The sequence below is a fragment of the Pollachius pollachius genome (genome assembly GCF_949987615.1).
Source record: "Pollachius pollachius genome assembly, chromosome: 2".
Classification (NCBI taxonomy): Eukaryota; Metazoa; Chordata; class Actinopteri; order Gadiformes; family Gadidae; genus Pollachius; species Pollachius pollachius.
The window spans coordinates 40,141,874-40,159,415 of record NC_136935.1 but is presented as its reverse complement, the minus strand read 5'-3'; the positions used below and the strand labels follow the sequence as shown (position 1 = coordinate 40,159,415).

At 49.2% G+C, this 17,542-nt stretch overlaps 1 protein-coding gene across 1 annotated transcript in view; it reads left to right on the top strand.

The window, feature by feature from the left end:
- The window catches only part of frem3 (Fras1 related extracellular matrix 3), a gene marked incomplete at its 5' end in the record, with an annotated part of 34,536 nt that extends 17,104 nt beyond the window's left edge, over window positions 1-17,432 (top strand). The window contains 20 exons of the mRNA XM_079758659.1: window positions 45-170; window positions 674-925; window positions 4,143-4,292; window positions 4,691-4,900; window positions 5,949-6,146; window positions 6,733-6,897; window positions 7,118-7,300; window positions 7,886-8,016; window positions 8,839-8,997; window positions 9,407-9,710; window positions 10,039-10,170; window positions 10,615-10,946; window positions 11,348-11,540; window positions 12,062-12,166; window positions 12,364-12,491; window positions 12,728-12,862; window positions 13,208-13,334; window positions 15,663-15,850; window positions 16,369-16,515; window positions 16,773-17,432. Of these exons, the coding sequence (XP_079614785.1) occupies window positions 45-170; window positions 674-925; window positions 4,143-4,292; window positions 4,691-4,900; window positions 5,949-6,146; window positions 6,733-6,897; window positions 7,118-7,300; window positions 7,886-8,016; window positions 8,839-8,997; window positions 9,407-9,710; window positions 10,039-10,170; window positions 10,615-10,946; window positions 11,348-11,540; window positions 12,062-12,166; window positions 12,364-12,491; window positions 12,728-12,862; window positions 13,208-13,334; window positions 15,663-15,850; window positions 16,369-16,515; window positions 16,773-17,360 (3,953 nt within the window). The 3' untranslated portion in view covers window positions 17,361-17,432. The remainder of the gene's footprint in view (window positions 1-44; window positions 171-673; window positions 926-4,142; window positions 4,293-4,690; window positions 4,901-5,948; window positions 6,147-6,732; window positions 6,898-7,117; window positions 7,301-7,885; window positions 8,017-8,838; window positions 8,998-9,406; window positions 9,711-10,038; window positions 10,171-10,614; window positions 10,947-11,347; window positions 11,541-12,061; window positions 12,167-12,363; window positions 12,492-12,727; window positions 12,863-13,207; window positions 13,335-15,662; window positions 15,851-16,368; window positions 16,516-16,772) is intronic.
- Window positions 17,433-17,542: the final 110 nt, after the last annotated feature.

Here is a 17,542-nt window from a genome sequence, read left to right as displayed (position 1 = left end):
GAAGTATGGTAGTAATGAGTGTGTCATTTGTGTTTTTTCCTCAGAGTCGACGGTGTTCATCCCTCAGGCTGAGTACAGGATTGAGGAGGACATTGGAGAGCTGCTGATCCCTGTGCACCGCTCTGGAGACGCCAGCCAGGAGCTCATGGTGGTCTGCCACACCCAGCAGGGTAACACATCATCTGCTACTGCCTGTTGGGCTAGCTAAGGCCAACAGGCCATGCCAAACAATGTACAGTGTCCCCAGAGTGGACAATGTTGGTTAACAGAAAAATAGAAAGATATGCCTTTTCCAAATCAAGGTAGAAAAAGGTTGTTTCGGGGGCTACAATAGTAGTGCTATGATGGTAAGGGTATTTTAGTCCCAGCAGAAAGATTGTAGTATGCAATCTAAATTGAAGGCCTCTTGAGCAAGATACCCTATTACCCCTACTTATTCAATCAGGAATAATAGGTCCAAAAAACTAAGAACTGTAAGGCTTTGGATAAAAGCATCAACTAAATACTAAATTCAAATCATACATCTCCAAATCGTGACGACGACAGAAGTTGTTCCGAGCAAACAGCTAATCCATTCATTTTACACAACCCCCCCCCCCCCCCCCCCCCTTCTAACCCCCCCCCCCCCCCCCCCCCCCCCCCCCCCCCCTTCTAACCCCCCCTCCCCCGGCAGCCTCTGCCACGGGCACTGTCCCGAGCACGGTGCTGTCCTACTCGGACTACATCACGCGGCCCGAGGACCACACCAGCCTGCTGCGCTTCGACAAGGACGAGAGGGAGAAGTTCTGCCGCGTGATTGTCATCGACGACTCCCTGTTCGAGGGCGAGGAGAGCTTCAACGTCACCCTCAGCATGCCCATGGGGGGCCAGCTGGGCGTCGCCTTCCCCAGCGCCAAGGTCACCATCCTGGCTGACAGCGACGACGGTGAGCGGCGGTTCGACGGGGAGGGGGGGGGGGGGGGAGACACAGTCTGTGCGCTGCAGTGACGTGATTTTCTCATGTTTCGTTATCAGGTGTTGCAGTAGGATTTATGCAAACCACGATGAGGGATAAAACATGAATTGGTAGATGTGGATTCCCTTTTCATGAGCTTGAAGTGTTTTTTTGCTCCTGAAAAGTGGTTCTGAAAAGTCACAATATTATTATTTGATTCTTCGTCTTTCAGTTAGGTACCTTGACCACTTTGATATTAAAGCACAATGAGTATAGTATATATCTGAGTGGACAGAACATTTCTGTCATGCATATCTCTCGTCTTCAGTGTAGATTATGAGCCCCCTCTTACAGGCTCTAAGATGGACATGATGAATAATATGATGATGCGCCGGAATGTATAAACCTGTCAGGCAATGTGAGCCCATTCTGTGCATGATCCTAGCTTAGTGCCTGCAGTAAGTCTTGCATGCAGGCAGGGAGGTATACATGCACTGTGTTTATGATGCAGTTAAAGCTTATCCAAGCAGATGCCAGTGATCCTGTTACCCATCCCTCCATTGCATCCCAGCCCCTGCTTTACTTGGGAAGACTTTGCACATCATTAATTCTGACTATGTGCACTAAAGACACAAAATAGTGCTGTTCTTTGCTGATAGTGACCAAGAGTCCCAAAGGACTCTCCTGGCTTGACTTAAACATCCATTATATAATTCAATGAATCAAAATGACTAAATAAATCCGGCCAAAGGGCATTCAGCATGAGCGTGTTTCCAACAAACGCTAACAATAGTTTGCACTTTCATCTTTTGTCATAGATGTGCATCAGTCAGTTGTTTGTCAACAAGATTAAAGGAAATTGCTATGCAACAGTATTTTACAAAATGTCTTATCACAAAGACCTAAGTGCTGTATTGCTATTATGCACAATTGTGGCGGGCATTTGGTAGGAAGGATCAGCACAACAATGTCTTTACAAAGACAAGTTATATTGACAAGAGTTATAATAAAGCCAGGAGAGACGGCAATGACTGTTTGACTACCTCCACCATCCTAACTGACACCTCCGACCCGATGACCACAGCTTGATCACCCAGCAACACCACCGTCCATTGGGCCACTCTCCAAGGGTGGTCTGCCCGTGACGGCTAGCAACGAGATAGCGGTGAACAGGTGTCGAGGGGGGGGGGATAGCCACGCTTGCTAGCGCTATGCTATCCTTCCTCCCCTATACGACAGATACAAGACATCGGAGAGAGGTGTGTTTTTCTTGAGCCCCTGGGCCCTGGTTCTCCCCATTCAAAGGCATCCAGCGAATCACAGGAGGAACAGAGCACATCCCTTTGTTTGAGGGTCCAAAAGGCAGGTGGTGGTGGTGGTGGTGATGGTGGTGGTGGTGGTGAAGGGGGAGAAAAGACTTTATTGTGCAGGCCTTTTTTTTTTGTCCGATGATAGGCATGTTTTGGCACTGACCCTCTGATGGTATTTATTCACTGCAGTGTGGAGCTTTATTGTTGTAGCGGAGGGTCTTTTATTTTGAAATAGCACATTTTAAGAGAGACCCCATGTGAAATGTGTCACTATTTCCGATTTCTTTTTTTTATGTTTGGATCCCACTGTGAAAATAATCCGTTAGATATCCAAAGAATAGCTGCTTGCAAGCCTTAAGCTTCACACTAGCCTAGTCAAGCTTTTGGAACGAATCACTCAAGTCCCCCCACTCTCTCATCCCTCGTCCTCCATCCACCACCACCACCACCACCACCACCACCACCACCACAGTGTTTACCTCCTGGACCGGGTAGTTCTAGAGACAGAAGAGCGGGCTGGAGTATACGCCCCGCCCAGGGAATGTGGAACTGGAGTAGCAATCAAACTTGACTGTGGATAAATAATGGGGGGGTGCATTCCCAGACACATGACGAGACAAGAGGAGCCTGCCCAGGGTAAACGTCCTCCATTGTGGCATGGCTTCCTGGTGGGTCCCTGGTGTAATACGCCCTCCATAAAGCTGGAGGAAGTGCCGTGTGTGCGCAATGTCTGTGTTTGTGTTTATCTGTGGTCATTTGTCTGTCCGTGTGTGTGTGTGTTTGTGCAAAAGTTTGTTTATGTGTATCCATGCGTGTGTACAACCACCGTCCCGGCGAAGTGAACCTGTGGACGGGTGCCAGGACAGGGGGCATCAGGGCTGCATGCTTTCATTTCTTCCCTTCGCCTCCTCTCCCTCCTCCCCCTCCTACCCCTCCTCCCCCTCCTCCCCCTCCTCCCCCTCCTACCCCTCTCCCCTCCTACCCCTCCTCCCCCTCCCATCCACCACCAGCCAGCTTGAAGGCTGGCTGGCTGGGTCCCAAACAGGTTGACAATGCGTACAATCCGCTCCAATCCTGATCCACTCCTGATTTCACATGGCGTATGTTTCACATGGGTTGCTTTTCTCATGGACAAGCCCTTTAGTGAGCTGTTGATGAAAAGGGTAATTATGTGAGAACTTTTACCGCCACAGAACTGGGGGTGAGAGTAGTGCGTATATAGGCTGGTGAGGAGAGATGCAGTGAGTGTGTGTTCCAGGGGTCTCAAGCCTTGCCCTCTGTAAGAAGAAGAAGTTGCTCCTTGTCTCCGGCTGCAAACCCCCACCCCCCCTCCCCCCCCCTCCTCTCTCTCCAGTCTCTCTGCCTTATCAGATGCTCCATCATCAAACAACATCCCTCTCCTCTTGGCAAAGTGCTGTGCATGCAATGCAGACATATGCACACACACACACTTTGTTATTTAGGTCCACGTTGAGCCCTTGGGTTTCTGATAAAGTGGTCTGTGTGTGTGTGTGTGTGTGTGTGTGTGTGTGTGTGTGTGTGTGTGTGTGTGTGTGTGTGTGCGTGTGTGTGTGTGCAAAGGGGGAGGATCACAACGATGAGAGTTCTTTTCCTGGGCAGTATCACAAACCCGATCCGACCCTAGCTAGACATGCTACTATCTGTCAATAGGACGTAATTCAAAGTAATACAGGGTGTAGCACTACACATTAACTGACTTAACAGTGTATACACCAAATAACCTGTCAAGCTCTGCTGTAAAGAAATATAGCCGTTTATCCAGACAAACCGACAATAACCACTTCTGTTAATTCAAATCAAATGTTAAAAAAATCCACCTTTTCTGAAATGAAGCACGAACCAAACTGACCTCTGTTCGTCTGAACCTTGACCCCCAGAGCCCTCTCTTTATTTTGGGGAGCCGGAGTACTCTGTGGACGAAAGCGCGGGCTACGTGGAGGTCAGGGTGTGGAGGACCGGCACCGACCTGTCAAAGACCGCCACCGTCACCGTGCGCTCCCGGAAGAGCGAGCCTGTCTCCGCCGAAGGTAAGACAGGAAGCCACCATCTCCGATGGCGTCACACCTACTACTACAACTGCTTTGGTCTCATTCACCAGTCACACATTAATGCACATCCTGTTTGTATATAATTCCATTACTTTTGTTTTCCATTGTGTTCACGCTTTTATTTTTTAAGCAGTGGATTTCTGCGCTTTAGTCTTGAAGCATAAGTACTAATGTTAACATTAGTGTGTTTCAGTTCAAATCAGTCTTTGTTTTCTTTATGTTTTATGGGCTTTATATTTCATGGACTGCCTTCCCTTACAGGACATTTAAGTCACAGGTCAGAATCCAACCCGAGTCACTTCGGAGCTTATTGCCTGCGTGGGTTCGCGATTGATGGAAATGCTCACCTGTGTAACTCCACATTTCTCTCTGGACAGCGGGTCTGGACTATGTGGGCATCAGCCGTAACCTGGACTTTGCTCCGGGCGTGACCATGCAGACGTTCAGGGTGACCATCCTGGACGACCTGGGCCAGCCGGAGCTGGAGGGCCCCGAGGTGTTCGACCTGGTTCTCCGCATGCCCATGAACGCTGTGCTGGGGGAGCCCAGCAAGACCACCATCACCATCAATGACACCTTCACCGACCGTGAGCCTCTAGCACACACACGCGATACATACTGACACACACGTGTACACACACACACACACATATATACATACTGACACACACGTGGACACGAACACACGCGATACATACTGACACACACGTGTACACACACACACACACACATATATATACATACTGACACACACGTGGAGACGAACACACGCCGATACATACTGACACACACGTGGACACGAACACACCTGGATATATACTAACACACACGTGTACACACACACACACACACACACATATATATATACTGGCACACACGTGGACCCGAACACACGCCGATACATACTGACACACATGTGGACACAAACACACCTGGATATATACTAACAAACGCGTGTACACACACACACACATATATATATACATACTGACACACACGTGGACACGAACACACCTGGATATATACTAACACACACGTGTACACACACACATACACATATATACATACTGACACACACGTGGACACGAACACACACACACATATATATACATACTGACACACACGTGGACACGAACACACGCCGATACATACTGACACACACGTGGACATAAACACACCTGGATATATACTTACACACGCGTGTACAAACACACACACACACATATATATATATACTGACACACATGTGTACACAAACAAACAAACACACACATATATACAGTGTAATCAAACACACACGTATAATAACAAAAACACACACACACACAGAATGCATATTCTCAAAAACGTCCACACACGCAGATAATCACACACACACACACCTTTCTCAATTCTTCGGTCTACAGACACACATTTGCATGCATCTACACAAACACAGAAAAAAATGTATAAAATTAATGAAAGTCAACGAGCTCATTACTGTATTCCTCCAATTCATTTGAAACAGTTTTGTAGCTTCACACCATAGAGTCCATGTTCCATGTTCAACCCCTCCTCCTGTGTGTGTGTGTGTGTGTGTGTGTGTGTGTGTGTGTGTGTGTGTGTGTGTGTGTGCGTGCGTGCGCGTGTGCGCAGTGCCCAAGGTGCAGTTCAAGGAGGGGAGCTACAAGGTGGACGAGGCAGACGGGGAGGTGCGGGCGCTGGTGTACCGCAGCGGAGACGTGCGCCTGCAGTCCACCGTGCGCTGCTACACCCGCCAGGGCTCCGCCCAGGTCATGATGGACTACGACGAGAAGCCCAACACTGCAGCCTCCACCATCACCTTTTTACCAGGTACAGCCGGCTGTCCGTCTGTCGGTCTCTCTGTCTGTATGGCGGCTACTCAACACTACACGGGCTAGAGTGGCCAAATGTAAAAACCTGTTTTTTGGGTCTAAGGTGTTCTCTCCGTACTAGAATTCTCAGCAGCATTTTCAAAACGCAGTCCATCGGCTTCAGACTTTGTGGACAGAAGGATCTCCTTTTCTTACGCATCCATATTAGTGTGGACACTATCTATCTATGTCTATATCTTATCGTATACATGTCTTATCTATAAATCCATGTATATATCATGCCATATCTATCTATATATTCATCCATCTATGTATCATGTCTCTGTCTCTAGAGCTCCTCAAGTCTTCCCCTACTCAAATGTCTGATGTGTGTGTACATGTGTGTCTCTCCCTGTGTCTGCGTGTGTGTGGCTGTCCCTGTGTCTGCGTGTGTGTGTGTGTGTGTGTGTGTGTGTGTGTGTGTGTGTGTGTGTGTGTGTGTGTGTGTGTGTGTGTGTGTGTGTGTGTGTGTGTGTGTGTGTGTGTGTGTGCGTGCGTGCGTGCGTGTGTGTGTGTGTGTGTTCCCCCACCTCCTCTTCCGTCAGGTGAGAGTGAGAAGCCATGCGTTGTGAAGCTGGTGGACGACTCGGCCCACGAGGAGGACGAGGAGTTCCGCCTGGTGCTGGGGTCGCCCGCGAGCAAGTCCCCCTACGGAGCCTCCCTCGGGGAGCAGAAGGAGGCCCTCGTCACCGTCACCGATGAGAAAGACAGTAAGTTCTAAGACTGATGGGGAGTGCAGTTCTGCAAATGTCCAAGTTCATTGAAATGGCTGCGGTATTGCTACTGCCATCATAAGTATGGTAGTAGTGAGTAGTGAGGGGCCAAGTCTCATCGAGTCTCATCCTGAATGTCAGTCGAGACCCCCAACCCTAACCCTTCAAAAACAACAACAACAACAATACATTCTTCCTTTCTTTCCCTCCTCCGCAGAACCCATCATCCGCTTCTCCGAGATCAAGTACAGCGTGCGCGAGCCCCAGGTCAAAGGTCAGCTGGCCCGGGTGAAGATCCCCATCCTGCGCTTGGGGGACACCTCCAAGGTGTCAGTGGTGAGGGTGCACACCAAGGACGGGTCGGCCACGTCTGGAGAGGACTACAACCCTCTGTCCCAGGGTGAGAGAGAGAGAGAGAGAGAGAGAGAGAGAGAGAGAGAGAGAGAGAGAGAGAGAGAGAGAGAGAGAGAGAGAGGGAGGGAGGGAGGGAGGGAGAGAGAGAGAGGGAGAGAGAGGAAGAGAGAGAGAGAACTAGAGAGAGAGAGAGGGAGGGAGAGAGAGAGAGAGAGAGAGAGAGAGAGAAAGGGAGAGAGAGAGAGGGAGAGAGAGAGGGAGAGAGAGAGAGAGAGAACTAGAGAGAGGGAGGGAGAGAGAGAGAGAGAGAGAGAGAGAGAACTAGAGCGAGGGAGGGAGAGAGAGAGAGCGACAGACAGAGAGAGAGAGAGAGGGTTGGACTGGAGAATGGGGGCTGTAGTTTTTTAGTTTTTGGGATGCCGAAGGAGGAATCACAATGCCTGGTCCATAAGGCGTGGGGATTTGTAGCAACGTGTGAAGACAGCATACTGAGTGGTCTGTGTGAATATGTCAGCTACCTCCTTGGCTGGGGAGGGCGGAAAGTGTTTATGTGAGAAGGTCAACATGGCTGTGTGTGTGTGTGTGTGTGTGTGCCCTATGTGTGCGTGTGTGTGTGTGTTTCCGTTTTAAGACGTGGTGTTCAAGGAGGGCGATAAGGAGCACTTTGTGGAGATTGAGATTTTATACGACGGCCAGCGGGAGATGAGAGAGGCCTTCATTGTGCACATGAAGCCCGACGACAACATGGTGGCGGAGATGCAGGTGAGATGAATACACACACACACACACACACACACACACACACACACACACACACACACACACACAGTCGCACACACACACAGCAATGTCACAGTAACACACACAGTCGCATACACCGTCACACAGTAACACACACAGTCAAACACACAGTCACTCACACACGGACACTCAAATAAACACCATAAAAATATCCCCTGCATGCGCAAGTATGCCCCCCATAGCTGCACGCGTGCGCATGCGTCCGTGGTCGCTGGCCGCAGTTAAAATAGCCGCCGGGCTGCAGCTGCCTTGACTGTCAGCGTGGTCGAATCAGGGCCTTATAAAAAGCTTTTCCCCCTGGAATGAGATGCTGCCCCGGAATGCAGCCTCCATAGATGGACCTATAAACAGAACTACAAACAGAACTACACAGCATTCTACCCCACACAGACACAGAAACACACACACATACTCTACGCTCAACCCCGGTCATACACACTGTACCCAACACTCGCCAACTTTCCTTATGAAGATGTGAGATATGAGCGTCGGTAGGTGATGATTGTGTAAAATTAAAACAAATGATTGGTATCTGATTGATTATGGATCTGCGTTATTTTCATAGGTGATCTTTTGGATTGGTAATGGTAAGGATGTGTCTACTAATATTAAGCAAAGAGGGAATCGTCCTTAATAATTATTTGAATAAAAAAAATCGATCCTTCCATGTTTGTGTCCTCCCCGATACCAAATTCCAACACACACCCTGGATCGCCGTGTTTGTGCCGTTGAAAAAAATGATTTGAAAGACACCTCCTCCATCGTCTCTCCCCTGGTGGCCAGATGAACAAGGCCATCGTGTACATCGAGGAGATGGACAGCGTGGCAGACGTCACCTTCCCCGCCGTGCCCCAGGTGGTCTCGCTGCTCATGTACGACGACACCGCCCGCACCAAGGACAAGCCCCGCCCCCCCACCGGCTACCCCGTCGTGTGTGTCACGGTGAGCAGCGACCGTAAAAATAATATGAGGCTCAACAACGAAAATGACAGTTTGTGGCCTTCCTTTTGTTGTGACCTTCCGTCTTAGGTCATTGTCAAGCGGTGGCCCAGTTGTGTTTGTTGTCAAGTGTGCGAGTGTGCCGTTGTTTTTTAAGAAACCTTGCTTGCAAACTTGTGTATTTACTCCAAGTACTCCAAGTAGTTACTCCGATCTCCAGTGCATGCTTTGATTCAGTTGATTTTGACAAAGAAAATCTAAATGTAGTGTGTTAATGTATTATTTAGTTTGTCAGGGTTATTTTTTGTGATCTCCATATAGCTTCATTTCATATCCTTTCAAAAAAAAAAAAAGACCTCCGCTTAAACCCATACATGCGTCCCATCCACACCATCCCTGCCTCCGTCCCCAGGCCTGCAACCCCAAGTACCACGACTTTGACAAGACGGGCTCCATCTGCACGGCGGAGCACATCAACGACACGCTGACCCAGTACCGCTGGATGGTCAGCGCCCCCACCGGCTCGGACGGAGTCACCAGCCCCATGCGGGAGGTGGACACCAACACCTTCTTCACCAACACCAAGTCCATCACGCTGGACTCCATCTACTTCCAGGCGGGCTCGAGGGTGCAGTGCGCCGCCCGGGCCTTCAACGTGAACGGAGACGCCGGGCTGGAGCTCACCAGCCCCATCGCGGTGGTCAGCAAGGAGGAGGGTGAGTGGAGACCGGGGGGGGGGGGGGGACATAGGGTTGCTGTTATCTATACATGGATTTTTTTTTGCAGCAGTTTGCTTATTCAACTTTTTGAAAATTGAGTCGTTCGGCTGCTTCGACACCCATATGGTCAATCTGGCCCTTCAGAGTTGTATTGAGAGTTTATTGAGCGATTCGATTTTTATAATTGGTTCCACCCCTACAGAATAAAACAGACCCTCGCCAAATGTGCCCTCTCTGCTGGCAGCACACCAAACATACACATTGCACAGAGGTCCGTTGTTTGGTTCACCGTACGGTTTACATTGGCGATGTTCTCTCTCTGCAGGCATGTGCCAGCCTCGGGTCCCCGGCACCGTGGGAGCCGAACCCTTCTCCGCCAAGATCCGGTACACGGGCCCCGACGACCCCGACTTCCCCAACCTCATCAAACTGACAGTCAACATGCCCCACATGGACGGTGAGTCAGGGGCACCCTACGTTCTTACAAGCAGAATAAAGAACTAAAAACCAAACACATTCACGTTTGGTCGTTTAGAAGATGCTTAAGCCCAAAAGCGAATACTAATGCCGAATCAAAGCATACCATCAAAACTGGAGCTACAAGCAATTGAAGTACTGCACAACCTGGTTTCTCAAGAAAACAAATGGCCTATGTGCAGAGTAGCTGTGGGAATCAGGCCCCCCATTTCAATAAAGTGCCTCCAAAACTCCACAGAGCTAACACATCCCTGTGGGCATGACACCGTGGTCACATCGTGACATCGTCCCATTGGCTCCCCAAAAGTCAACCGAGAACTACTTGACCTCCATTCACCTGTGGCCGTTATTCTCCCTCCCTCCCTCCCTCCCTCCCTCCCTCCGTCTGCCCGTCCATCCGTCCATCCGTCCGTCTCCCCCCCAGGCATGCTTCCGGTGATCTCCACCCGACCCCTGTCCAACTTCGAGCTGACCCTGAGCCCGGACGGCACGCGCGTGGGCAACCACCGTTGCTCCAACCTGCTGGACTTCAACGAGATCCAGACGGGCCATGGCTTCATCACCGACGCCACCAAGAACCCCGAGATCATCGGCGAGACCTCGCCCTACCAGTACAGCGCCGGCATGCGCTCCACCAACTCGCTGCGCTTCTACCGCAACCTCAACCTGGAGGCGTGCCTCTGGGAGTTCACCAGCTACTACGACATGTCCGAGCTGCTCAACGACTGTGGGGGCTCCATCGGCACCGACGGACAGGTAGGGAAACCACTCGGATCCGCTCACCGCACCATACAGTCTACAGTCTACTGCAACAAAGGGTACCCGGAGCTGTTGATGTGAAGGTGACCTTCCAGTGGGGTGGGGGTCCTTCTTTCGTGCAGTGAAAGAAGCAGTTGTATTTCAATTTTTATCCCCTTTTTCATCTTCAACCATGATCTAATGATCAAATTAAACAGACAGGGAATACAGACATGCGCATATATTTCTGTAAAAGCGTTTATAAAGTTGAACATGTTTGTGAATCATTTATAAGTCACGACTCTCAGTTCTAAAACGACTGCTCTGAAATACCCCATGATATCATTGGTTGTTGGTGTGCTTCAGTATGCCCCACGTCGTCCCTCCTCATCGATGCAAGAACCATGTCCCTCCCGCAGGTGCTGAACCTGGTGCAGTCCTACGTGACTCTGCGTGTGCCTCTGCACGTCTCCTACATCTTCCACTCGCCCGTGGCCGTGGGCGGCTGGCAGCACTTCGACCTGCAGTCGGAACTCAAGCTCACGTTCGTGTACGACACAGCCATCTTGTGGCAGGACGGTATCGGAAGCCCTCCGGAAGCGGAGCTCCAGGGTTTGTTATTTTCTGTGGATCTCGTCTATTAAACAACATCATGCCCATCTAATCTGCCCGAAATTCTTACCATGCATAGGTCAGTTAAATTAGTATTTAAATAAAAATACAATTAGCCTACATTTCGTTTATTTGACTGAGAATTCCTTAAATATTATTAGACTATTCTGGTGTGAGCTACTATAACGCTTTAATTTCCCCTTGGGGATGAAGTATCTTTCAATAAGTCTAAATTAATAATCCAACTTCCATCTCGAGTTACATGAGTAACAGTCCATAGAGAGTCGTGTAGGAGCAATACTACAGCACACGAGACAGAAAGATAAAAAATATATACATATATGAATCAATATTGCTATTTAAATTAATTGATTACAACCGTTACACTACACAATCATGCTACTGACTAACACTGCCCCCTGCTGGCGACTATGGGTCAACAACATGTACATGTACTTCGCCGCGACCTCGATGTGAAACACTGGATAAGGAGGTCCTGACGTGTGCTGTTGCTTTCGCAGGAGCCATGTACCCCACCAGTATGAGGATCAACGAGGAGGGCCGCCTGGTGGTCAACTTCAAGACCGAGGCTCGCTACAGGGGACAGTTTGTCATGTCTCATCCAGGTACGCAGACCCTGGGATACTTTGATTAGTTACCTGGGATTGGTGACCTGTGATCAGTTTACATTGTGACGGACACATCCCTTATGATATATGAATGTCCTTTGATAACAAGGAGCTGTCTTTAATACAACTTTTAGAAAATGATACTCTGAAAATAACTAACATTAATTGTGGCACGTGTGTGTATGTTCTCCCAGGCACCAGTCAGTCCTCAATGGTGATTTGTGCCGACCACCCTGGGCTGACCTTCACCCTGGCACTGGTCAGAACTGAGCCCACCTACAACCAGCCCATGCAGCAGTGGAGCTTCACCTCTGACTTCGCTGTGAGTTCCCACCCAGCCCCAAAGCATTCCGTTTTATACAGTATAAGAATAACTGAAATGTATATACACAATTTGAGGCTCAATTTAGATATCTTTGCACTTTTATATTATTTTACAGTTTTTATTACATTATTCAGAGTAGGAAAGTGAACTTCAATGACCCGTTTTATTAGCTGCAAATCATGTTCGCAGGAAAAACATACTGAAAAATGCCGTCTTGTGTATTCTGCCTCTAGGTTCGGGACTACTCTGGAACCTACACAGTGAAGATGATCCCCTGCAGCGCGTCTCCCAACGGGGAGTTCAGCATCCCCCCGGTCTGTCACCCCCGGGAGCCCCTCACCTTCGACATGGACATCCGCTTCCAACAGGTCAGCCTCGCTCCATCACTATACAATGGAATAACTTTAATACCTCCAATCACAGCACACTGTTGATTGGGAGGTCGCCCATACAGAAACACGGGAAATTGTTGCAAAGTATTATCTAAAGCAATTCACAGGGAGTGCAAATAGTTGAAGGATTGGACCATCAGGGTTCATGCCATAGATGTATTCATTAGAGCATATGCGCCAGTCGTTTGTTGAAAAAAGACAGTCATAAGTTTTAGCATGAATTATTTTATTCCTGAGTGCTAAAGTCTAACCATCGTTGATGATGTGCAGCCCTGCACACTTCCAACACGGCATCCTATGCTAACTCCTTGTTTTCTCCAGGTGAGCGACCCCGTGGCAGCAGAGTTCAGCCTCAACACACAGATGTTCCTGCTGTCCAAAGAGGAGATCTGGCTCTCTGACGGCTCCATGGGCTTTGGAGAGGGCACTGACGCTGCCTTCTCAGACGGTAAGAGCGTTGACCCCTGGTGAACTGAAATAAAGACTTTCCACTGCTGTGGACTTCTGATTATTAAATTCACATTAAATGTTCCATACGCCCATATAAGGTTGAAGCCACAGAAATTAAGACAACCCGTAACTTCACCCATTAGGTAACCTGGCAAATTACTGGACCACAGCTCATTTTAAATAGATCTACACAACCTGGGCTCCAGTCCATATTGGGTATGTCACACCAATGTCACACGGGAAAGCTGAAAGGCTTGAAAAGTTGCATTTACTTGTACGCCCAATATTATTCTGTACTTGCTTGTTAAAGCACTTTGTAAAAAAAAAAAAAAAAGTATAAATATTGTCTTGCCACACTTTACTCAATGGCCAAGGGTAAGCTAGAGATGCCAAAACTCTTTAAGATTATGAAATAACATTTTGCAGTCAGATTCCACTTCTATTTCCATTTCTCATTATGAAAACTTTTCCTGGCGTTCCAGCAAAATCCAACATGGTAACTCAAAATATATTCATTTATGAAAACAGGTGGTAGGTTCAGTACACTTGTTCGTCCTCATATTCTCCTTTGGAGAGACCTGTTAATCCACCAACTGGAAGAGGAGCATTTTATCACCAGTGACAACATTTAAAAAGGGCATTCAAATACCTAAAAATAGAGTACAGCACCATCTAGGGTTAGACTCAGGTCATGCACTTAATGCTTTGAGGATTTTATAGACTTCCTGGCAAGCCAAATAACAAGCATTCAATCACGTTAAGAGCAATTCAAAAAATTCCAAACGCAGCATGATAAATGCAATATATCAACTCAAAGACTAGTGTTATAGTATACGAGTCTGTTGAGATGTTCCCTGAAAACTTCGGCATCACTCCAATTGTTACATTTGGCCTCTTTAAGAGATCAACCAAACGATTCATCACAGTCACTGGTTAATTGACCATGTCCAACCCCTTCTGTTACATGTCAGGCAAATGACCCGTCTGTTGCAGTGTGGGACAGGAGGCATCATGCTAGAAAAAGCAGGGCTGGCCCACAAACGTATCATGGAACTAGACCCAAGTGGGGTATATTGGTACAAGAGCATCATTGTACTATACATCCCTTTATATATATCCTCTGATCAGATCATCATGGTATGGTACAGCAAAACAGGGCTATACCAGAAGAGCATCATGGTATGCTGTGGGATGCTGACCAGCTTGTCAAAAAGAACCAAATAACGTTTTGTAGTTTCCGTTTCCACTGGTTAGTTATTGCTTTGTCATTTCCGTTTCTTGCCAAATAAATGGTCTATTATGCAAAAGTTGCAAAACTGATTTTGCCACAATTACCAGAGCAGTCATTTCCCAATGTGCACACTCCAACAGCACGCACGCACACACACACATACACACACACACACTCTGGGGGGGCCACAGGGGCCCCCCCAGAGTCAAGTCAGGCAGCTTGTCAACACACAACCACATACACTGCACTCAACACACAACACACTAAGTTACTGCAAAACCCCAATCAAACCCCACTTACAGTTTACCTAGCACACAAGTCAACACAAAACCACATACACAACACTGCACTGAACACACAAGCAGCAGTAACTCAACAACATTCACCTCAGGTTGGCCTCAGGTTCACCTGAGGCCAACAGCCCAAACAGATCCAATCATTCTCAATCAGTTCATGACAGAATTAAAATTGGGTTGCATACTGCACCGTCTGCTAGCTGTCAGTCACATTTGTCTGGATGGTTCAAAAGCATCCAAAGAAGCACCGGCAAGTCCTTTCATTGATTGGGTTTGGTCCGTCGGAGGGAGAAATGTAACCAGGCCCCATGTGTGCACCATAATATAGGGGGTATGGTGACACAGGTGAGCCTAATTAAGAGCTAATGAAAACCACCACACTGATTGGCTGTGAGAAGCTCAAGAAGAGAGTGAAGAATCAGAAAATGGAACCACGTATTGTTCTCCTTTTGTTTTTTATTTCGGTTGAAATCTAGTTAAGGTTACATAGAGCTGAATTTCATGCTTAAGGATACTATTTGCACTCATTTTTGTTTCAATATTTAATATTTAAAAAAAACGTATACAGAACTTATACAAAACAAAAAAAAACATACAAAACACATACAGTATATATATGTACATCATACAGTGACCCATGTCTGGCTACTTATTTTAACAGAAGCAGTGTCCCATGGGTCTGACTCATGTTGAGTGAGAAAATTTCACTCCCACTCAACCTTATCCAATCTCTCTCCCCCGTTCTCTAACTCTCTGTCTGTCTCCCCCCTCTCTCTCTCACCCCATTCAACGTATGCAGGCTCATCCATCTATGGTCGTGTGATGGTGGACCCCGTCCAGAACCTGGGCGACTCGTTTTCCTGCAGCATTGAGAAGGTGTTCCTCTGCACCGGCGCTGACGGCTACGTGCCCAAGTACAACCCCACCAACAAGGAGTACGGCTGCCTGGCCGACGCCCCCTCCCTGCTCTACCGCTTCAAGATCCTGGTAACCACGCCCTCTACTCTGCTGCTACTGTTTAGTCCCCAGGCTTTTTTTTCTTCTTTTTTTTCACCATCTTTTTATTTGGGATGAGTATACAACAATCAACAAACCTTCCAAAGTATGTCCGTATATCCCTTCCCTCCACCAACATAAACACATGCATACCTACACGCATATCTGCATACTAAGGCCTACATGCATGCACATATACAACACACACTCAGTATATACACAGTCTAGTCCCCAAGCTAAGGCTTACGGTGAGGGCATCCTGCTCAAGGGAGCCTTCAGGTTAAGGATGAGGACATTGGGGAGCCAACCCTGTATCTTTTAGCCGGAGAGTCGAACACCGTAGCACCGTACTCTCCTCCTCTCCTCTGTGATTTAGTATACCTACTCCTTTATGTATAGATTTGATTGGGGATGCATGAGAGTACTCCTAGGAAGGTCTTTATGGTGGATGGATGAGAGTATGTGATGTCTTACAGTTTTGTGTTTCTGTGTTTGCGGGGGTTGTGCAGGACAAGGCCCAGCCGGAGACACAGGCGTCTGTGTTTGGTGACGTGTCCTTCCAGGCCACCCTGGCCCAGGACACCCCGGGAGCCCTACCCCTGGTCAGGCAGCCCGGCTCGGACGGCTTCACCCTCTCCTCGTCCCCGCTTTTCCAGGTCTGGATGCATACGGACACCCACACACCCACACACAAAGACAGATACATACACACACACACACACACACACACACACATAGACAGACACACACACACACACACAAACACGAATAGCATAGATAGACACACACACATGAAGACAGGTACACACACACACAAACGCACACACAGATACGTACAAGCCTGCAGACACAAACACAACCCCGCCCCCAGCCCCAGATATCTGACCCTTTATCCTCCCGGGTTCCCCTGCAGGTGGCCGCCGGTCGCGAGTGGTTCATCCACACCATCTACACCGTCCGCTCCCGGGACAACGCCAACCGCAACAAACGCGGGGTGGAGTACCTGCACCACAGCATGTCCTACGTGGACCCCCCCGCCGAGACCCCCCAGGAAGCCCGCCGCAGCCGGCGCTCTGCGGCCGCCTCCTCCTCCTCCCTGGGTCCCGCGGAGGGCGCCCAGGACATCGGGGCGGAGAAGAGCCGCGGCACCAACATCCAGCACATCGCCCTGGAGCGCGCCGACCGCGCGGTGGTCAGCCAGCGGCAGCCCGGCCGCGACTCCCTGCTGGTGGAGCGGCCCCGCCCGGAGAGCTCCGGCCGGGAGTCCCCGCTGGACTCCTCCACCCTGCCCACGCTGGTGGGGCTGGCGGGCCTGCTGCTGCTCGTCTGCCTCATCGCCGTGCTGGTGCTGCTGCTGCTGAGGCGCAAGAGACGGCAGCGGAAGGAGAAGAGCAACGGACAGTCGGCCGCCTACACCACCTCCTCGTCCGCAGCCTACAGCGGCTTCACCCCCGGGAGGTCGGCGGGCGGGTGGAGCGGCTCGGACAGCTCCGAGGTGTAAGGCGGTGGAGGGCGGGTGGGGTTGTTACCGACCCCGACCCCCTGACCCCCCCCCCCCCCCACGCACACAGAACTCTCCCCACACCCCCTCCAACAAACTCTTTTCCACCACCACCAACATGGTGCCTTCCAAGCCCAGCTCTCCTAGTACTGAAGCCCAGTTAGTCCACCAACACCTCCTTT